Source organism: Mustela nigripes, chromosome 11, assembly GCF_022355385.1.
Source record: "Mustela nigripes isolate SB6536 chromosome 11, MUSNIG.SB6536, whole genome shotgun sequence".
NCBI classification, from domain to species: Eukaryota; Metazoa; Chordata; class Mammalia; order Carnivora; family Mustelidae; genus Mustela; species Mustela nigripes.
Window position 1 is genome coordinate 4,757,936 of NC_081567.1, and position 17,823 is coordinate 4,775,758.

General features: G+C 48.8%; 1 protein-coding gene across 2 annotated transcripts in view; it reads left to right on the top strand.

Annotated features, from left to right (window-relative positions):
* Positions 1-751: 751 nt before the first annotated feature.
* Positions 752-17,823, top strand: part of CYTH3 (cytohesin 3) — a 90,262-nt gene continuing 73,190 nt past the window's right edge. For both annotated transcript variants that reach the window (XM_059414391.1, XM_059414392.1), the window contains exon 1: positions 752-858. In XM_059414391.1, coding sequence (XP_059270374.1) covers positions 816-858 — 43 coding nt within the window. In that variant the 5' untranslated portion in view covers positions 752-815. The remainder of the gene's footprint in view (positions 859-17,823) is intronic.

Sequence of the window (17,823 nt, forward strand, 5' to 3'; positions counted from 1 at the left end):
GAAGACGCCCGGCGAGGAAGGAGATTCAGAGATCTGGGGCAGGTCGAGCCGAGGCCTTGTGCCCACGAGGCCTGCGCTTAGGACCCTGGCTGTGCCCACGGGAAATTGAATTTTGAGCTCCTTCTGCATCATAAATCCAGGGCAGCTGGCAGCTCTCCAAAGGAGGCTGGAGAGACACTGCGAGAGCATCTGAGGCCAGCCGGCCCAGCCAGCCCCTGCGGAGCCCGCTGAGGGTGGGCCCCAGGTGTGCAGGTTTGGGGTTCGGGTCCAGCCTGTCACTTTGTTAATTGTAAAGTGCGCTCATCGCCAGCAAAGGAGCGCCTCCATTATCCACCAGAAAGCTGAAAGGCTGGAATTGCTCGGAAACGCCTTGGGGCCGACGGGGGACGGGCCGACTTTTGAAGGCGGGCGTCTCCTGAGCACGTGCGAGGAGGACCCTCGGCGCCGGGGGTCTGTAGAAGTGGCATCCGCCGCCCGGGACCCCGCCAGCGTCTCCAGGCCCCGCGAAGGCAGGGGGCCGAGCAGGGGTCGTCGCGCCGCTGGCCCCCAAGGGTAGCATCTCAGTCCCGCCGGGCCCGCGCAGCGCGGTCCGGGCGGGGCCGCGCGATCCCAGGCCCCGCCCACCGCACCCGGGGGCGGGGCCTGTGCGTGACGTGACGGCGCGCCGAGCGGCGAGTGCCCCGCCCGGCCGGAGGAGGCCCGGGCCGCGACCCGGCGCGCGCGCTGCTGGAGCCTCCCGGCCGCCCGCGCGCTCCGCACCCGCGGCGCCCACCGCCCGCGGCCCCGGGCTCGCCGGCAGCGGGAGCGGCCTCAACATGGACGAGGACGGCGGTGGCGGTGGCAGCGAGGGCGGCGGCGGTGAGTGTCGGAGGTGTGGCCGGCCCGGCTGGCGGCCTGGGGCGGGGGTCGCGGGCGCGCCGGACTGGAGCGGGGCGGCGGGACCGGGGCCCGGGCTCGGAGGTCCGGGCGGCGCCGATGCCTGCTGGCCGCCGAGGCCGGCGGCGCGCCGGTCCGGGGCCCGGGGGAGGGGGCCGACGGGGTTGCCGCCGAACCGGAGCGGGGGTCGGGGGGCGAGGCCGGGGTCGCCTGCGGCCGGGGCGGCCTGGGGACTCGGAGCAGGACTCGGGGGTCGTCCTGGCGGGGCGGGGGACCTTGGGGGCGACCTTCCCCGTGTCTCCTCGCCAAGGGCGTCCACGCCCTCCGGAGCCCGACCGCAGGAGGCTGACCCCCTTGGCGTCTTAGGTGGTTGGAAGGGGGGTATTCCCGGGAAATGGGGTGAGGAAAGTTTCAATTGGGGATTCTCCGGGTCCAACAGGGGACGGTGGGGGCGACAGGGTGGAAAACCGTACCAGTGTTTCGGTCTTTAGGTCAGAAGTGGTCAGTCCGTGGGGCGGCTTCAACGCGGAGGGGGCAGCCAGAGAACACGCATTTTATGAAATAGGGAACGTTACAGGGTAAGCAAAAAAAAAAAAAAATAATAATAATAATAAGTCAGAGCAGCCGAGGGTCGGAGTCGGGAGGGGCAGCCGGCACGAAGGTGAGACCAGAAAACCCGGCTGCCTGCCTGACGTTTAGTTACCCCTGGCAGGAAGATTTGCATTTATTGTGGATTACTTAGTGGCATGCAAATTACTGTTGTGTCATGCTGCGAATTGTGTCCGTGTGGCAGCATGACGCGTGCGGATGCAGGGGGTCGCGGCTTTGGAAAGCGGAGGGGTAATACCCGTATCTTACAAGGACACCCGAAGTTGAGGTTTTCTCTACTTTTGCTGCGGATCTCCTTTATGCTGACAGACCGAATCTTCAGAACCCCTGGTATAATGAGGGAGTGTTTTTGGGGAAAAAAAAAAATCTTAATTACAGGCTGCTGGAGCAGCTGCCTGTAAGAATCAGCAGTATCCAGTGCTTTCAGGTTGAAGTGGTTAATCAAGGTGCCTTCTATCTAGACTGTTAAGTGCTGCCCAGGGGGAAATGTTTGTGCCCCAAGAAGCAATGCATCGGCTGCGATGGTGGGAAGTTGGCACTCACTGTGGCATTTGGCAAATTCAGTTCTCACAGTTAAAGCTAGGGGTAGCACTGTGGCACCGAGTGGGTGTGTTGTTTATGAAAGAAAGTGCTGTGGAAAGAAGGAGCCCAGTTGCAAGCCCTCCTACAGCCAGGCTGGCTGTCTGAAGATTCTTGAGCAGTGGGTTCTCCGTAGATACCCTGCTCCCTGCCTGTCACGACTGCAGTAACAACAAGCACGTAGCAGTTTTTCCTTCTTAGAAAATAAACAACCATAATATTTAAACATTTGACATGGCTTGGGCTGGTGATTTTGTGTGGAAGGTGTGTCCAACTCTGAAATGTGGCGGGCGTGAAGGTAAAAGCAGATGTAAAGATTAGAAAAGGAAGTCAGTGTGGCCCAGCAGTTTATAGATCTGGAGTACTGTAACAAAGGATGTTTATAAGGTATCAAAAGTCTTCAAATGTTCTTTGGGCTCTTAATTTCAAGATTGTATTCCCATGAGAGATATTTAGGGGGAAAAAAAAAATCTCATGCCCAGAGATGTCGATTACACTCTTTGTAATAGTAGAAAATTGGAAATAGCAATGCCTAATAGGAGAAAGGTGACCTAGCTAATGGGAAGTTTATTGATAAAAAGTTACAACCATTAAAAGCAAGCAGTTGCTTTATATATCATGGTCGAAACAATGTAAGAACTGGTGATATCATGGATATTTTGTTTTCTTTGTATATTTTCCAAGTTTCTGGAATGGTGTGTGTTACTTTCAAATTTGAATTAAAAAAAAAAAAAAACTTACATAAAAAAAGGTACCCTGCATTGGGAAAGGGGTGTGATTGTTTTTAATCTCCCTGACTAGAACAATCAACAATGAGCAGTTATTTGTCTACTAAAATGCCCGGCAGCATGGTAGGTGCTGGAAAACAACTTTTAACGTCTATCGATAAGGTTTATTATCTTCCTTGTATTGTAGAAGAACACTTCAAAATAAATTCGGCAATCTTAGAATAAGTTTTATTTTTGGATAAGTGAGAGCCTTAGAGTTTTGGAATTAGTCATTATATAGTGTTTATTGTATACATTTGATGTGCTTATAGTTAACTGTTTTGGGGAGGTTTTGAAGTTAACATACCCCTTTAAAGTTCTTTATAGTTATTACTGCCATTTAGATTTTAAAAACTTTGCTTTAAAGTTCAAACTTTAAAAAAGTTCAGTCCTTTGAAACAGAATAATTTCAGTTGCCAGTTATTTGTCGGCCAACAGTAAAAAACTTCTTTGTGTAGATTTTTAGAGTATAGGATAGAACTTTGAACTATACATTGGGAAGTCAGCCACAGCTTGTTTACAAGATAGGGTAAATAATCAAGTCAGAGGGGAGACAGCACGGGAGATCGCTTAGCTTAAGAGCTCTATTTTGCTAATGTGTGAGTGGGGTTAAAAGACTTCAAAAATGATTCTGACTTGCTATTTTTATAATTTGAATTTTTGTCCAGGGTATTATTTGTTGTTTCAATGCCAGATAAGGGGATAGGATGGTGGTGTGAATGGTAGGAAGGCAGTTCTAAGGAGGAACAAGGTTGGGGGGGGTACAAGATTACAAGAACACATTGTTACTTATAATGTGTGCAGAGTGTAGTTAAGGTATTTTTAATTCCTTCAGGGCTTTGTTGCCGCTCCGTTTTTCTAGAACAGTTCTTGAGATTTGTCTCTACTTGGCAGGTGACTGGCTAGTTTGGCTCATTGCCACCATCTTAATGCTCAGTTTGGGAATCTGCCCGATGTTCCCGAATGGACCATCTGTGGCCGATGAAGTGAATAACTTTACTGGTTTCCCCCTCCCCAATCAGTGTAGACGAGGATCAAGCGTGTGCTTCATGGGAAAAGGTGCTCCGCTTCGCTCCGAATGAAATGATACAAATGAGAGCCCACCTCTCACCTGCCAGGCAAGCAGGGACCACCCCCTCCCCCGTTGGAAACCATCTGTTGGCAGTAGGAGGGTACATTACTTACAGCGCCAGCCTGTATCCTGTTGGCTCAGCGCCATGGCTTGCCCTTCCCTGGCCTGCTGGCCAAGGGACTCACCCCTGCAGGCAACATTTTCCAGACTTTTGGGTCAGCTGGCCTGGAGCTAGGTTTGACCGATGGCAGCCACTGGTGGGGGTGGGGTCTGAGATTGGTGACTACAGGAAGCGGGCAGTGGGGTTCTCTCTCCTCTTGTTCTGCCTCAGACCATCTCGGGCTGTCTCCTTGCAGCCCCAGCTCCTGCCCCCCTGACTGGGCCCCCGGGGCCTTGGGAATACGGCCTCCGTTTGGGCCTCCAGCTTGGTAGCAGCGTCTTGCTCTTGCAGGGCTCCGGGTTGTCTTACCATTTCCTGGGTGACTTCTCAGCTTTTCCATCAGGCGTGCAACCAACTCCTTGTATGAAATTTTCTCCCTTTCAGCTTCTTAGGGGGCTTTCCGTTTCTCTGGGTGGGTCCCGACAGATACAGCGGTGCTGGGCAGCCGGTGCTTCGTAAACAGTTGGGAGCGTGTAAGTGGTTTGAGCGATCGCAGCTCTAGGGGCCTGATCTGCAGGTGTACTTGTGTGTGTCGGAGGTACTATAGGTCCGCGATCATTCACTGCATTGCTTGTGACAGTAAAGAATGAGAAATAACCCAGATGTCCACCCGCAGGAGCCTCATCAGATGAATTTTAGACCCAGATGGTGAAGGAACTTGTAGAAAGGAAGGAGCAAACACTTTGATTTTTTAAAAAAGATTTTATTTATTTATTTGACAGAGATCACAAGTAGGCAGAGAGGCAGGGGGTGGGGAGGGGAAGCAGGCTCCCCCGCTGAGCAGAGAGCCCGATGTGGGGCTCGATTCCAGGACCCTGGGATCATGACCTGAGCCGAAGGCAGAGGCTTAACCCACTGAGCCACCCAGGCGCCCTGCACTTTATGATTTAAAAAAAAAAAAAAAATGAGAGAGCTGGGGATGGGGAGAGTGTGTGTGTGTGTGTATGCATATGCGTGTGTGTGTGTGCACGCGCATGTGCGTGTGCCTGCACATGGGCACTAGAGAGAGTGTGCGGGGGGGGGGGGGGGGGGCGGCAGAGGGAGTGAGAGAATCTTCAGCAGGCTCCATGCCCAGCGCAGAGCTTGATCTCAGGGCCCTCAAGAGTCAGGCGCTTACCTGACTGAGCCACCGAGACACCCCTGCACTTTATGAATTGATGTGGAAAGAGCTCCAAAATATCTTACTAAGTTACAGAGGCAAAGCGTAGGAAAATGTGCATTGTGTGCTACCATTTTTCTTCTCTTTTCTCTCCTTTTCTTTTCTTTCTTTCAAGTGCTCTATGTGTGAAAGTTCTCGGGAAGGCTAAATAAGGAACCAAGAATTATGTTCGCCCTTTTGCAGAGGGCAGTGGGAGCTGAGCAGGTGGGGGATATAAGTGCAAAGGAGCTGTGGCTCTGTACCTTTTTATTTTTGCATTTCTAAAAGGTTTATTTCCACTTCTTCCCAAACTGGAAAATAGTTTGATAGTTTGACAGGAGAATAGTATGCTGGTAAGAAAACACCTTTTTTGAGAGTTGCTTTTGTTGTTGGTGGTGGTGGTTTTTTGGGGGGGGAGGGTTGGGGGAAGAATCTTAAGCAAGCTCCATGCCTAGCACAGAGCCAGACTGGGGGTTGATATCACAAACCTGAGATAATGACTTGAGCCGAAATCAAGAATCAGATGCTTTTTTTTTTTTTTTTAAGATTTTATTTATTTATTTGACACACAGAGAGAGAGAGAGAGAGAGAGAGAGCACGCACACAAGTAGGCAGAGAGGCAGGCAGAGAGAGAGAGGAAGCAGGCTCCTTGCTGAGCAGAGAGCCCGATGTGGGGCTTGATCCCAGGACCCTGAGATCATGACCTGAGCCAAAGACAGAGGCTTAACCCACTGAGCCACCCAGACGCCCCAAGAGTCAGATGCTTAACCAGCTGAGCCACCCAGGTGTCCTGAGAATGTTTTTAAATATTAAAAAATAACATTTTCAGTGTAGACACCTGTAAAATAGGTTACCTATATTTTCAGTCCACGTACAGGAAATTACTGTTCCTTTGACTGTTTAGGGGTATCTGCGTGTCTTGGTCACTTGGTTGGCCGACTCTGGATTTCTGCTGTGGTCATGATCTTAGGGTCCTGGGATCCAGCCCTGCCTGGGGCTCTGGAGGGAGTCTGCTTCAGGATTCTCTTTCCCTCTGCCTCCCCCTCCAGCCCCATTCTCATAAATAAATAAATATTTTTAAAAAAGTGACACGATAGGTGTTTTCAGAGGATGCGTAGAGCATTCTCTTCTGGAACATTGATGCAGCAGGTATCGATAACACCCCAACCCATGCCAGGTCCTGTGCTTAGTGCAAGGATGAGTAGTAGTGAGTAAAGCCGGTGAATTGCCTGAATTCCCAGAACTTTTGTTTAAATGCGAGACAGACAGGAAAGGTAAACAGACACATAACATAATTGCAGATTATGCTGTGTTAAAGGAAATCATCAGGGGTTGAGGGGGAGTGGGAGAGAGGCAGGGAAGGCCTTCAGCCCCTGGAAGCCTTTGGGGAGGAAGTTCTCTGTCAGGTGCAGCCTAGAGGGAGAGCGGGACAGGCAGCGGCCGGGAAGGAGCCGCTTCAGTAGGTAGGGAGTTCACATTTTGTTCCAAGCACGAGCAGCCAGTGAAGGATTTGATTTGATTTGTTTATTTTTTAAAGATTTTATTTATTTGAAAGAGACATAGCGAGAGAGGATACACGGGCAGGGGAGTGGGAGCCAGAGAAGCAGGCCTCCTGCAGAGCAGGGAGCCCAGGGCAGGGCTGGATCCCAGGGCTCTGGGATCACGACCTGAGCTGAAGGCAGACACTTACCCATCTGAGCCACCCAGGTGCCCCACTGAAGGATTTTAAACAGGGCTATGACATTTGACTTCTGTTTCAATAATTTTAGGTCGTTACATAGTGCTGTCTGTGCTTGGGGTCCTGGCCTGTGTACTTTATGTGTCTTACTGTTGGCAGTTATCTGGTCAGACGTGTAATGTTGTCACCATTTGCAGATGAACCTGGAAATCGGAGGCACAGGGAAGCTAAGTGACTTGTGCCACATGTCACAGCTGGTGAGTGGCGGGGCAGGGATCTAGTCCCGGTGTTCTGGCTCCAGGGGCCACCTTCTCCAGCATTGCCCCTCTGCTCTTCTAAGAAGAGTGTCCCTGGCCACTGAGGGGAGGGTGGACCACGGGAGGGGAGGGTGGACCTGGGGGACACGGCAGGTTTCAGGTGAGAGTACATGGGCATGGGGGATTGGGCAAAGAGACATAGATGACAGATCTGTATCAGCGCACAGAAAAGTACAGAAAACACTCATTTTCCCATTACTCAGATTTAATAGAATAGCTGCTCATGTTTTGTGACATTGTTTTAGGTCTTTCTTAAAAAAAAACAACAACAAACCATTCAAGCATTACAGGTGGATCTCCGTCTCTGCGTACGGCAGTGTTGCTGCTCTGGAGAAAATTTTGGTGCCTTCTTTCGCTTCCTTTGCCTTAGCCTTCTGGTGTTTTCCCCGCTGTCATCCTTGTCTGCAGAGCAGCCAGAGTGATCCCTTTAGACCAGATCATTGTCTCCGCCTGTCTGAGTCTGCCCTGTTCTCCGCCTGGAACCCTCTCTGCAGACTGTACCGTGGCCCCAGGAGCCGTCAGCGCAGGTTCCGTGCGCTCTAGGCTGGGGGCTGCGAGCTTTCTCCGTAAGAGGGTAGGAAGTAGTTTCGGTTTAGTATGCCACATCCCATTACAATTTTTTTTTTACTAACCCTTTAAAAAACATAAAAATCATTCTCCCCTTGGGACTGCCCTTGGCCCCTGTTCTCATCCCCTGCTGTGACGTTTCTTCCACCTCCGCTGCCACGCTGGTCTCCTTGCTCTTCCGTGAATGTGCCCGGCTCCCCCCCACCCCAGCAGCCTTGGTGCCTTTGGGGCGCTGTTTCCCAGCGTCCCCTGAGTATTTGCTGTGCACTTGCTGGCTTCATCTAGCTTTCTGTCATGTATCTGCTTCCTTCACCAGCCCAGCTAAACGGCTCCCCAGTGTCCCCCTGTTCCTGCTTCCTAACACCGCCCCGTACGTGTTGCGTATCTGTACATTGTCTCTTCTCTCTGAGGCGGTAGGTTCCATGAAAGCAGGAATGTTGTCTGCCTTTACCCATGACCATGCTCCAAGACCTGGAACACGGCTCCTGGCGGGCCTCCAGGGAATATTTGTGAACAGACGTCAAAGTTGAGGTGACTTGTTGAGTGATTCCTGGTCCTCCTCCCTCTCCCTTGTGTATTTCCTAAGGGCACACATGAATTTGTTTGGGTCCGTTGTATGGTTTCTATACTTCAATATTGATGTGTGCACCTATAGACAGGGTGGAGATCTCTTCTTGGTCTGTTTAAAATTACAAAAATGGCGCCACACTGTCCGGCATGTTCTGCAAGCTGCCGGGAGATTATTTGTGTTACCCTGTAGACCCTATTTATTTCACAGAACGGTCACATTTTATGATTTCTCTTGTCCTGGGTTGGACTTCGAAGTGGACTTCCTGTTGTTCCATACCCAGGTGACTCCCTGGGCTTGTCAGCTTTTGCAGACGTGGGGGAGTGTTTCTGGAGGGTAACCTTGGAATTGCACGTGCGGGTGTGGGCAGGCTTTCGGTTTCCTTACCTGCTGCCAGGTGGCTTTCTCACTGGGGACGTGCTCCTCATCTCTGGGCGGTCAGCAGACTCCCAAACGTTGGCCTGTCTCCTGAGTAAGAGACGACGCATTGCCTCGCCGGTGATGAAGTGTATTCTGGAGAGTCAGATGGAGGTGCAGGAAGTGCGGGGATCAGAGAGGACTTCCAGGTTTGGCTAGGGTGACAAGGCACTGATGCTGGTGCAGCTGCCTGAGAACGGGAAGTCTGGGGAGGTCTGGGGAGGTGGGGCTGGCAGAAAGCCATTTGGAGGATTTTTTTTTTTTTTTTTTTTGGTAAAAAATGTCATTATTTTGCTGTCACTTTTGAAGGATAGTTTCACCAGGTCTACAGTTGTAGGTTATTGAGTCATTTCATTGTCGTTTCATTGCCTCTGGCTTCCATTATTCCGTTGAGAAGTCTGCTGTTTGTCTTCTGCTTTGAAGGTGATGTTGCCTCCCCCACGTTCCCCACTTTTGGCTGCTTTTAAGATTCTTATATTTGCCTTTCATTTTCAGCTGTTCCTGTGGTGTGTCCACATGTGGTTTTCTGGATTGGTGGCGGTGGTTCTGCCTTTTTGGCGGTGCTGCAGCAAGACTTAATCTTACATTGGGTTTGGAGAATTGTCACTCATTATCTCTTGATCGGCTCCTTTGGCTGCCCTCCCTGGCTGTCCTTCTGGGACTCCACCTTGTCATCGTGTCCTGTGTGTCTCTCAGACTCTTCCCTGCATTCTCCCTCCTCGTTATCTGTCCACGCTTCCCTCTGAATATTTCCTTCCGACCCGTGTTGCAGCCAACTCCTCCTTTCTTGGTCTCTCGCCTGCGATGAGACCCACGTTCTGAGTTCTGAATTTCAGTTACTGCCGCCTGCAGCTTTGATTTTTTTTAGATTCCAACTTTCTGATGAAACTTTTCATTTTCATCTTGTAAACTAATTTCCATGTTGTATTAATCATGGTTGTTCTAAAGTCCATGTCTGATCATGTCGATATTCGGATAGCTTGTGAGTGGATTCTGCCATCTGTCCTACCCTTGGTTTTCAGTCATGGGTTCTTGACTCTGGATGGACCTGTTAATTAGCCTGTAGACAATGAGTATGGAAAGTTGTAGAGATAAGTTGAGGTTCGGGCGATTCTCCCCAGGGGAGGCTTATGGCAGGCAGCAAAGCTGGGGGAGACCCCGCTTCAGAGTTGTGAGCAGCCGTCTGCTTTTGGTCTGACCCCTCCTGGGGTAGCTCTATGGGGGTCCCAGCTGAAAGCCTGGCGTGTCTGCTAGGCTCCTTCTATCTGGTAGCCCACAAGCTTCCCCCAGTCCCTGAAGACTGCTGGAGGCTCTGCCAGCCTACTCGGATTCAACACCACTTGTGTCTGCTTCACTTTTTGGCCTCTCGGCCTCTGCAGTGAATTGGCAAATGTCTCGAGGAGAAAAGTGGCTTCGCTTGTGGGCTCACCTCTCTGCACTTGCGTCTGGGATCCCAGCCTCCCAAGTCTGGCCTGCATTGGTAGCTCCCCAATACCTTCTCACAGTTGTTTCTTGTAATTTATTCAGCTCTTGTCATTGTTCTTGGCAGATGGGTTAGTCTGTCACAAACTAGTCAGCTTTTCCTGGAAGCAGTGTCTAAGGAGTTCAGTTTTGGTATTTAACTTTGGACTGGTTTGTGAGACATCCGGGTGGGGATGGTAGGAAGGCAGGCGGCTGTGGGATTCGGCGGCTTAGAAGGCCTGACTGGGTAGGAGATGAGCACTGGGAAGTTCATGGGACTGGGTGAATGAGATCAGTTAGGGGAGAGAGTCCAGAGAAAGGGGAAAGCCCCAGGGCTAGGGACAGCCCAGTAAAGGAGACCCAGAAAGGGTAGTCAGTGATGTCTGGGGCCCCTCGGAGGTTGTGGTTGGTGCAGAAGTTAAGGGAGGAGCTGTGTTTTCAGAAGGGAGGGTGGTCAGCCATCCTGGCTTCTCCAGAGAGGTGTGCTGACACGAGGCTAGAGAAGGCTCTTCTGGATCAGGGGAAAGATAGGGAGCAGGCTGAGGAGGAACCTGGAAAGATGTTTGCTTGCTTTAGGAAGAGCTTGGCCCACGCCTGCAAGTGAACGTTTGCCTCCACGATGAGAATGGCAGGAAGGCCACAGGGGTGGGACTCCGAGAGGCAAAGTCTTGTATGTTTGCCTTGAAATGTTTCCTCAGTAGATCATTTTGATAGAGGTCCAAAAGTAATTCGTACCAGGTGAGTTAGCACAACGATGCTGTTGGCACGGTCATGCTCTTAGAGTGAACAACATTGGGAGAGGCTGATTAGGTTTACAAAGTGACTGGCAGATAGATCCTCTAGGAAGCAGGTGTATCAGTTTGCGGTGAGGTGGGACCATTGAAACGTGTCTCGTGGAAAGATCGGTTTTGCCAAAGTAGCCAAAAAGCAGCTTAAAATAGAATCGCTTTTGGAGCTGTGAGAGAAGAGTAAATCATTTAAATGAGAGTAGAAGGTACATGGGTCCCCATCCTTACTTTTGAAGTTAATCGAACTTACCAACGTCTTGTAGTCAGCTCCCCCATTGACATGATAGATCAGACACCAGATTTTGCAGGGTTCTATAATGTGGCTGGAGACAATTCTGCAAGCATTTATTTATGGATAAATAGACTATTAAGTAAATATTAGACTCACCTAAGTCAGTTTAGTTGTCGAAGAAGATTTGGTAATTTGCTTTCACAGAGCAAATTTACTCTTTGAACTGACTTAGTTTTCACTAAGTCAGCAGGAGCACCCTTCAAATAGTAGAAAATCAGTTGCGTCTCAAACTCTCAACAGGGTTATTTTTAATCACTGTACTCTCCTTTTTGAAAAACTTATTTCTGTAATTAATATATAAAAGGAGCAATTGGCTATAAAATTGGACCGTTTGGATGATGATTGAGAAGCATTTCCCAATATCTAGGTAATTAGTGATTTTTTTTTCAGTTTTCATCCAGATGTTTGGCAGCATGTAAACCCAGCCTTACTGCAGTTTTCTAATTCACTTTCATGGGAACATATAATATTCTCCGTTTATTTTGGACAGCAGAGTTTCCTTTTTCTGTGGACAGATACATATGAAACACATGGTCTTCGAGTGGAGTTTGTGGTCCTCTGAGAATTCTCTGAAGGAGGAAATGGGTTGACCTACTGGTTGCTATGAAGTAAAAACAATCTTGTTTTCATTTTTCAGTGAACATCTGGGTTGCATTTATTATTTTACATTCTCGAGGTTCCTTGAAACCGCAATTTGATAATAGGAGGGTTCATTAAAACAGTAACTATTTAGCTATTTTTATAATTGATTTAAGTGTTAGGGTGGTTGATAGATTTAAAAAAAATTAATAAGTGTTTCTTTCCTTTTTATAAAATGTAACTTTTAAGTAACAGCCCTTGATTTTAAACCATAGAATAGGATCTAGATATTTTTGAGGAGCAGGGGAAGGAACAATCAGGGGGCTCATTTCTCTGTTGCCCGTTGCTGTTCAGCTGGTGTTGGTGGGCAGGGGCGTACTTGGCCCTGGGGCACTGCTGGTCCCCTTCCTCAGATCCATTCTCGTTTTCTTTCTTGTAAAGGACCCTGATTTGTTCAGCCATCTACTCCTAGGGAAGGGAGTAGATCTTATCACCACTAGAAAAGGAATCTTAAAAGGTATAAACCAGGGAAGGAAATCCCTTTTCCTTTATCAGGGATTGATTGGAGAGGGGAGCATCGCCCGAGTCGGGCCAAGGAGCTGTGAAGGGCCGTTCGCAGGGGTATCTTCTTGGGAAGGTTTCTTGGTTCTTAGAAAAATAAGAACGAGTCCCCTGTCTTTGGATGGACTTGGTTGGCCTGCTCGGGCGGCCGGCTTACTTCCATTCGGGACGTCCCTCATAGCCGTCCGGACCCGCAGGACAACCAGCTGGATCCCCCAGGACATGGTTGAGTTGCTGAATGTCACCCACCCGGAGCCTCGCTGTGTCCACACTTCCTGTCACGCGGGACGATAAATGCCCTTCTTGTTTACGTGGTCGAGTGGCGTTCTGTAGGGAACGCAGGCATCTCGCCAGACCCTGGCTGTCGCGGAGGCAGGCCCGGCGTGTCCTCCGCTCAGCCGGGACCTCGTCCCCTCTGCTCTAACATGCAGAATCAAGCAGATGTATTTACCCCTTTAAGGACCGAGCGAGGTTATATTTTCTCTTTGAGATGAATGCTTTTAATAAAACAACATATACTTTCATACGCTTGCCCACCGGTTCATAGTTTCATTTGGCAATTCCTTACGATTCCATTTATTGTAACATGAACATTTTGAAAACACACAGCAGTCAAAAGTGGCGGGCGTTGGCCGTTGACTGTTCCATCAGAAGACAGGACTTCCTTTTAGTTCTTAGCAGAGAGGAAATCAAATGATCGAGAATGTCTTTTTCCAAGTTTCAGTAATTAAATTAAAATTTTTTTCAATTGAGACAGACAAATGAATTCATTTTTGTTTGTGTTAGAGTATGGGAAAATTGGAGGATTTCAGGGACTTTGAAGCATTTGGCCTGTTCACACGGTGAGGCTGTATTTCCCAAGTGTGGGAGGGACAAGTGGTTGCAGACTTTCTCAGTCTATGACCGCACTTCTGAGAGCGCAGAGTGTCCTGAGAATAAAATGGTGTCTTTCATTGCCCACGCAGAAGGAATCTTCATATTGGATAAGTGTTCTTCCAAAATGTGACATGTTCTCGGGACTCGCAGAGCTTCTGTTGTGGATCCCCAAAGTAACATGTTTCTAAATTCACTTTCTCATTTAAAATAGTGGCCAAGCTGTATACTAGTTGAATGGTTACCGTGGCATTTTTATTTTTCCGAAAGAAAGTCTGATGTCTCCTGCTGTCCTTCCTGTGGTCGCCTTGGTCTCCAAGTGCCAACCCCCGGGGGGCGTGCGGACAGAGGCAGCACGGACGGGTGTCTCCCACGCTCGCTCTGCACCCCCATGGCGGTTCTGCCTCCCAGATGCCCAGTAATTTGGCTGGACATGCAGAACATGACTAATTTTTTTTTTTTTTAAATCTGGAAAGAACATAAGCTGAGATACTCCCCTGGGTTCTGCTGCTCGTCGTGCTTAGACATGAGGCTTCAGGATTCAAGTGTTTCCTGCCTCCCACCCTGCCTCCATCCTTTTTGTGCCATGGAAGAGGAGCCCGGGGCCTTCTCTTTTTGTCTTTCCCATCAAGTATTAAGATCCTGGCGAAGAACGGACTATCCTGCATGTCAAGATAATGAAGACCGTCTATTTCGGAAGCATCCAGGCCGCTTCTATGTTAGAAACGATGTCCCTCTTCCATTTTATCTGTGAAGGTTTGGGGTAGAGTGAAAACCAGTTTCACTCTCGACATGGAAGCCTGCTATGCTAGTCCTTCCAGCCTGCCCGGGAGTTCTGAGTCCTGGAGCTGTGGCCGTGGCCAAACCCTTGACCAGGGTGTCCCCTTGGGGAGACCATCTTAGGAGTTTTCTAATCACAGTAGCTTGGCTTCCGTGGTTTTATCTTCACAGTCCCAGCAATCAAGGAACACCGATTGTTGACTAGGAATTTGAGGGACAGATGTGACAGGAGAGCCATTTTCCTTAAAGAGTTGTTAAGTTAATGACTTTCACTGGTTAAAAAGATTAACCCGGGGGCACCTGGGTGACTCAGTGGGTTAAGCCTCTGCCTTCAGGTTAGGTCATGATCCCAGGGTCCTGGGATCGAGACCCACATCAGGCTTTCTGCTCTGCGGGGAGCCTGCTTCCTCCTCTCTCTCTGCCTGCCTCTCTGCCTACTTGTGATTTCTGTCTGTCAAATAAATAAATAAAATCTTAAAAAAAAAAAAAAAGATTAATGGCCCAGCCTGGGTGGTAATACCAACCTGAACCTCTTCCCCAAATGTTTGAGAGGGGGGCCTGGCTTTTAGCATAAACCCTTAATTTTATAAGACTGTTTCTGCATGTCTTACCGAAGCTTTTCTTTTTCTTTTCTTTTTTTTGCTAATATCTCTCCCTCCATCCAGACATTGTTACTTTCCGTTTATCAGAATCTGTAACTGTAGGATCTTGGCTGTGCTGGGCAGCCCCCCTGTTCTCGGCTGTATTTCTCTGTGGCTGACTCTGTTGGGATGAATTGTGGAGCCATCCCTTCTCGGATAATCTCAGTCCTGTGGGACTGGAGGGCCCCCTTCCCCCTGTGGTCTCATTAATTAAGGGAATTAAGCTTGCAGAATTTCTGTCCGTTTGCTATGTCAGCTTCGCCGCTGGAGGATATTTCAGGGCAGAAAACAGGCAGCTGTAATGTTAATGCTTGATTCTGAGAATCTGTGTCTCTGCTTGCAGAAGTTTGTTTAAGTGGTAGAACTGACTGTTGTTGACATATTTCTTAAGTAAATATACGCGGGTCTAGTACATCCAGCTTGAGCCCCTGTGGATAATCTCCTTAGGCTTCAGTCTTCCGGTATGTGACACAGACAGGGAAGAAGAAGCCCAAGTGAAATCACCGAGCAAAGAATCTGTCAGAAATCCCAGACCGTGTGCAGGCATTTACAACGCCCACCTTTACGTGCCGAGCCGACGGAACTGGAGGGGCTGCTGCGTTCAGATTTAGGAATAACTGATCATTGCCGGTACGGTGATGCCATCTTGCCTCCCTCAGCTTTGTCTTTTGAAAATTTTCAAATCTGCAGTAAAGTTGAAAGAATATCCCCGTCTGTTTGTCATCTTAATTCATCTTAATTCTCCCACCGAGTGCTAAAATGTTGCGGTATTTGCTTTATCTCCACGTGTGTATAAACTAGTTTGTTTCGGCGGGTGGGCCGCGGATCGTTTGAAAGTAAGTTACAGACGTCATAACTCCCTAAACCCTTGAGCGTTCGTCGGCTAAAGACCATCTGCTCCTGACCCCGGCTCTGCCAGACTGAAGACAGTGGCATAATTCTGTACTCTCCTTCCCCGTGCAGTCCCACTTCTGCTTTCCCCCAAATGTCTTTTCTGTTTTTCTTACCTAGGCTCTAATCAGGTTTACACCTTGTATTCAGTTATGTCTCTCCTTTAAAACAATTGTCTGCTGGGGGCTGATGGTGACTTTGTCCAAGTGTCCAGGCCGGTTGCCTCCTATCATTTATTTGCACCCTGTAATCTAGGTCACATGTGTAAACAGAAGCGAGGAGGTTTCTTTAATGTCATTTCTTGAAATTATGGATATGTGAAAGTCGTCTCCTCGATTCAAGGTCAAAGTCACATTCATTTTTCTTGTTCCTCGGTTAAGTGCAGATTAGACCTGTCACAAAAAGGAGTTACTCAGTGGTTCAGATATCAATGGAATATATGCGTGGGTGAACTTGGAATAAACATACACAGTGGTTTGTTAGACCTACCCTCATATGGAGGCGATTAAGAATTTTATTTTAATATGTGGCCACGGCTTTATAAAGAAACGAGCTTCAGAATGGGAAAATTTAGTAAGACAGACTTTCTTTACATAATACAAAAGAGCAGCTTTTGCTGCCAGGTCCTTGGATAAAGAACAGACCTGAAATCTCTTAGGAATGAGTCTTCTCCTTCCTCCCCTCCCTCCTCGCCCCTACTTTTCTTCCCTCCTCCTTCACCCCTCTTTTCCCCCCTTCTCCCCCCTCCCTCCCCCCTTTCCTATAGGCCTTAAACATTTTTAACTGTAGCTGCAGCCGAGACCAATACAGGAACCAGCTGTAACTTTTTTTGTTGTTGTTAGTATATCCGGTGATGGCCACAGCAAACTCATTGTATGAAAATTCAGGAAAGGAAAAGGGCAGGGTGGGAAAGAAAGTGACACTCTATAGAAGTATTCAAGCACCAGCGACAGGATCTGGGAGTCTCCTTTTCAGACGGCTGGTTTGGATTCCACCCGAAGTACTCATTTGTTTGTGACTTGCCCAGTAGGCATTTTAATTCTTCCCTCTGCATCGTATTACGTATACAGCCGTGTAACCAGAGCACATATACGCGAGGCCGAGTCCTGTTTTCAGTGGGAGGCAGAAAGCAGGAGCTGTGAGAACCCTCAGACTGAAACCCCCTCGTGTCACATGGGGCAGGGACTCGTCACAACACCGTTCTGACTGGTGGAGAGGTGGCAGTCGTCCCGAGAAGGGATCCCAGCTTTCCCTCCTCACGTCCGTTCCGTAGTCGCCTATGTGGGCATTCGCCAGAGAGCAGAGAGGTGCGAATCAGCAGTTTGGTCAAATTCCGTTTCAAACTTGCAGGTCCGCTTGGATGCCTTTACTCTGAAAGCTCTGCAGCTTTGATCAGCGCTGTCCTGGGAGGGCCAGGTACGGATCGTCACGCTGTTGCTGAAGGTGGATGGTATGCTCCAGAACAGCTTTTGTGATCAATATAATTATCATAAGAGCAGTGATTTTCACATACTTGTGCGTCTCCCAACATTTTGTTTTCGGGTTTTTTTTTATGCGAAGGAGGTCAGATTTCTCAGATTGCTTCTAATTGTAGCCAGACATCCTGTTTGGGGGCTATTTGAGACCAGGGCTGCCTGTGAAGAAATCGGGCAGCCCTGTGGCAGTCTTCCGACTTGGTCTTTGGAGATTCGGTTTTGTGAACAGGTTTCCTTGAAATGCCACGCTCTATTTTTAGACGGTCTCTTTGCATTTCTGTGGTTCTGGGCATCCACAATAAAACTGATTTATTATTCAGCACAAAAATATTGTTCGGGGTCCTAAGGCTACTGAAACTTCGTAGGAAAAAACATAAGCCAGCGCCACTCGAGTGGAGGGAATCAGCGAGGACTACTGTTTTCTTTCTCAGGTCGTTACTGTGTCAGTACCAGCATGAACCACATTTTGAGGAATCCTTGCCTGTTTTACACTAGGTGGGCTCAGTCTCCTGGGTTCTCACAAATTACTCTTTTCTGCCTCCCACTGAAAGACACATTTTTGTAACCATTCAAGAAGCTTTCTGTACTGCTCTCTCTCTCCTGCCTCATTTTTACTCAAAGCCTTTTTTTTTGTTTGTTTGTTTAATTTGAGAATAGCCTGGTTTCTTAGATTTAGAAATGTTTTTTGCTTGCTGCTCTATATAGTATCAGAGGCCCTTATGTTCTCGAAGTAA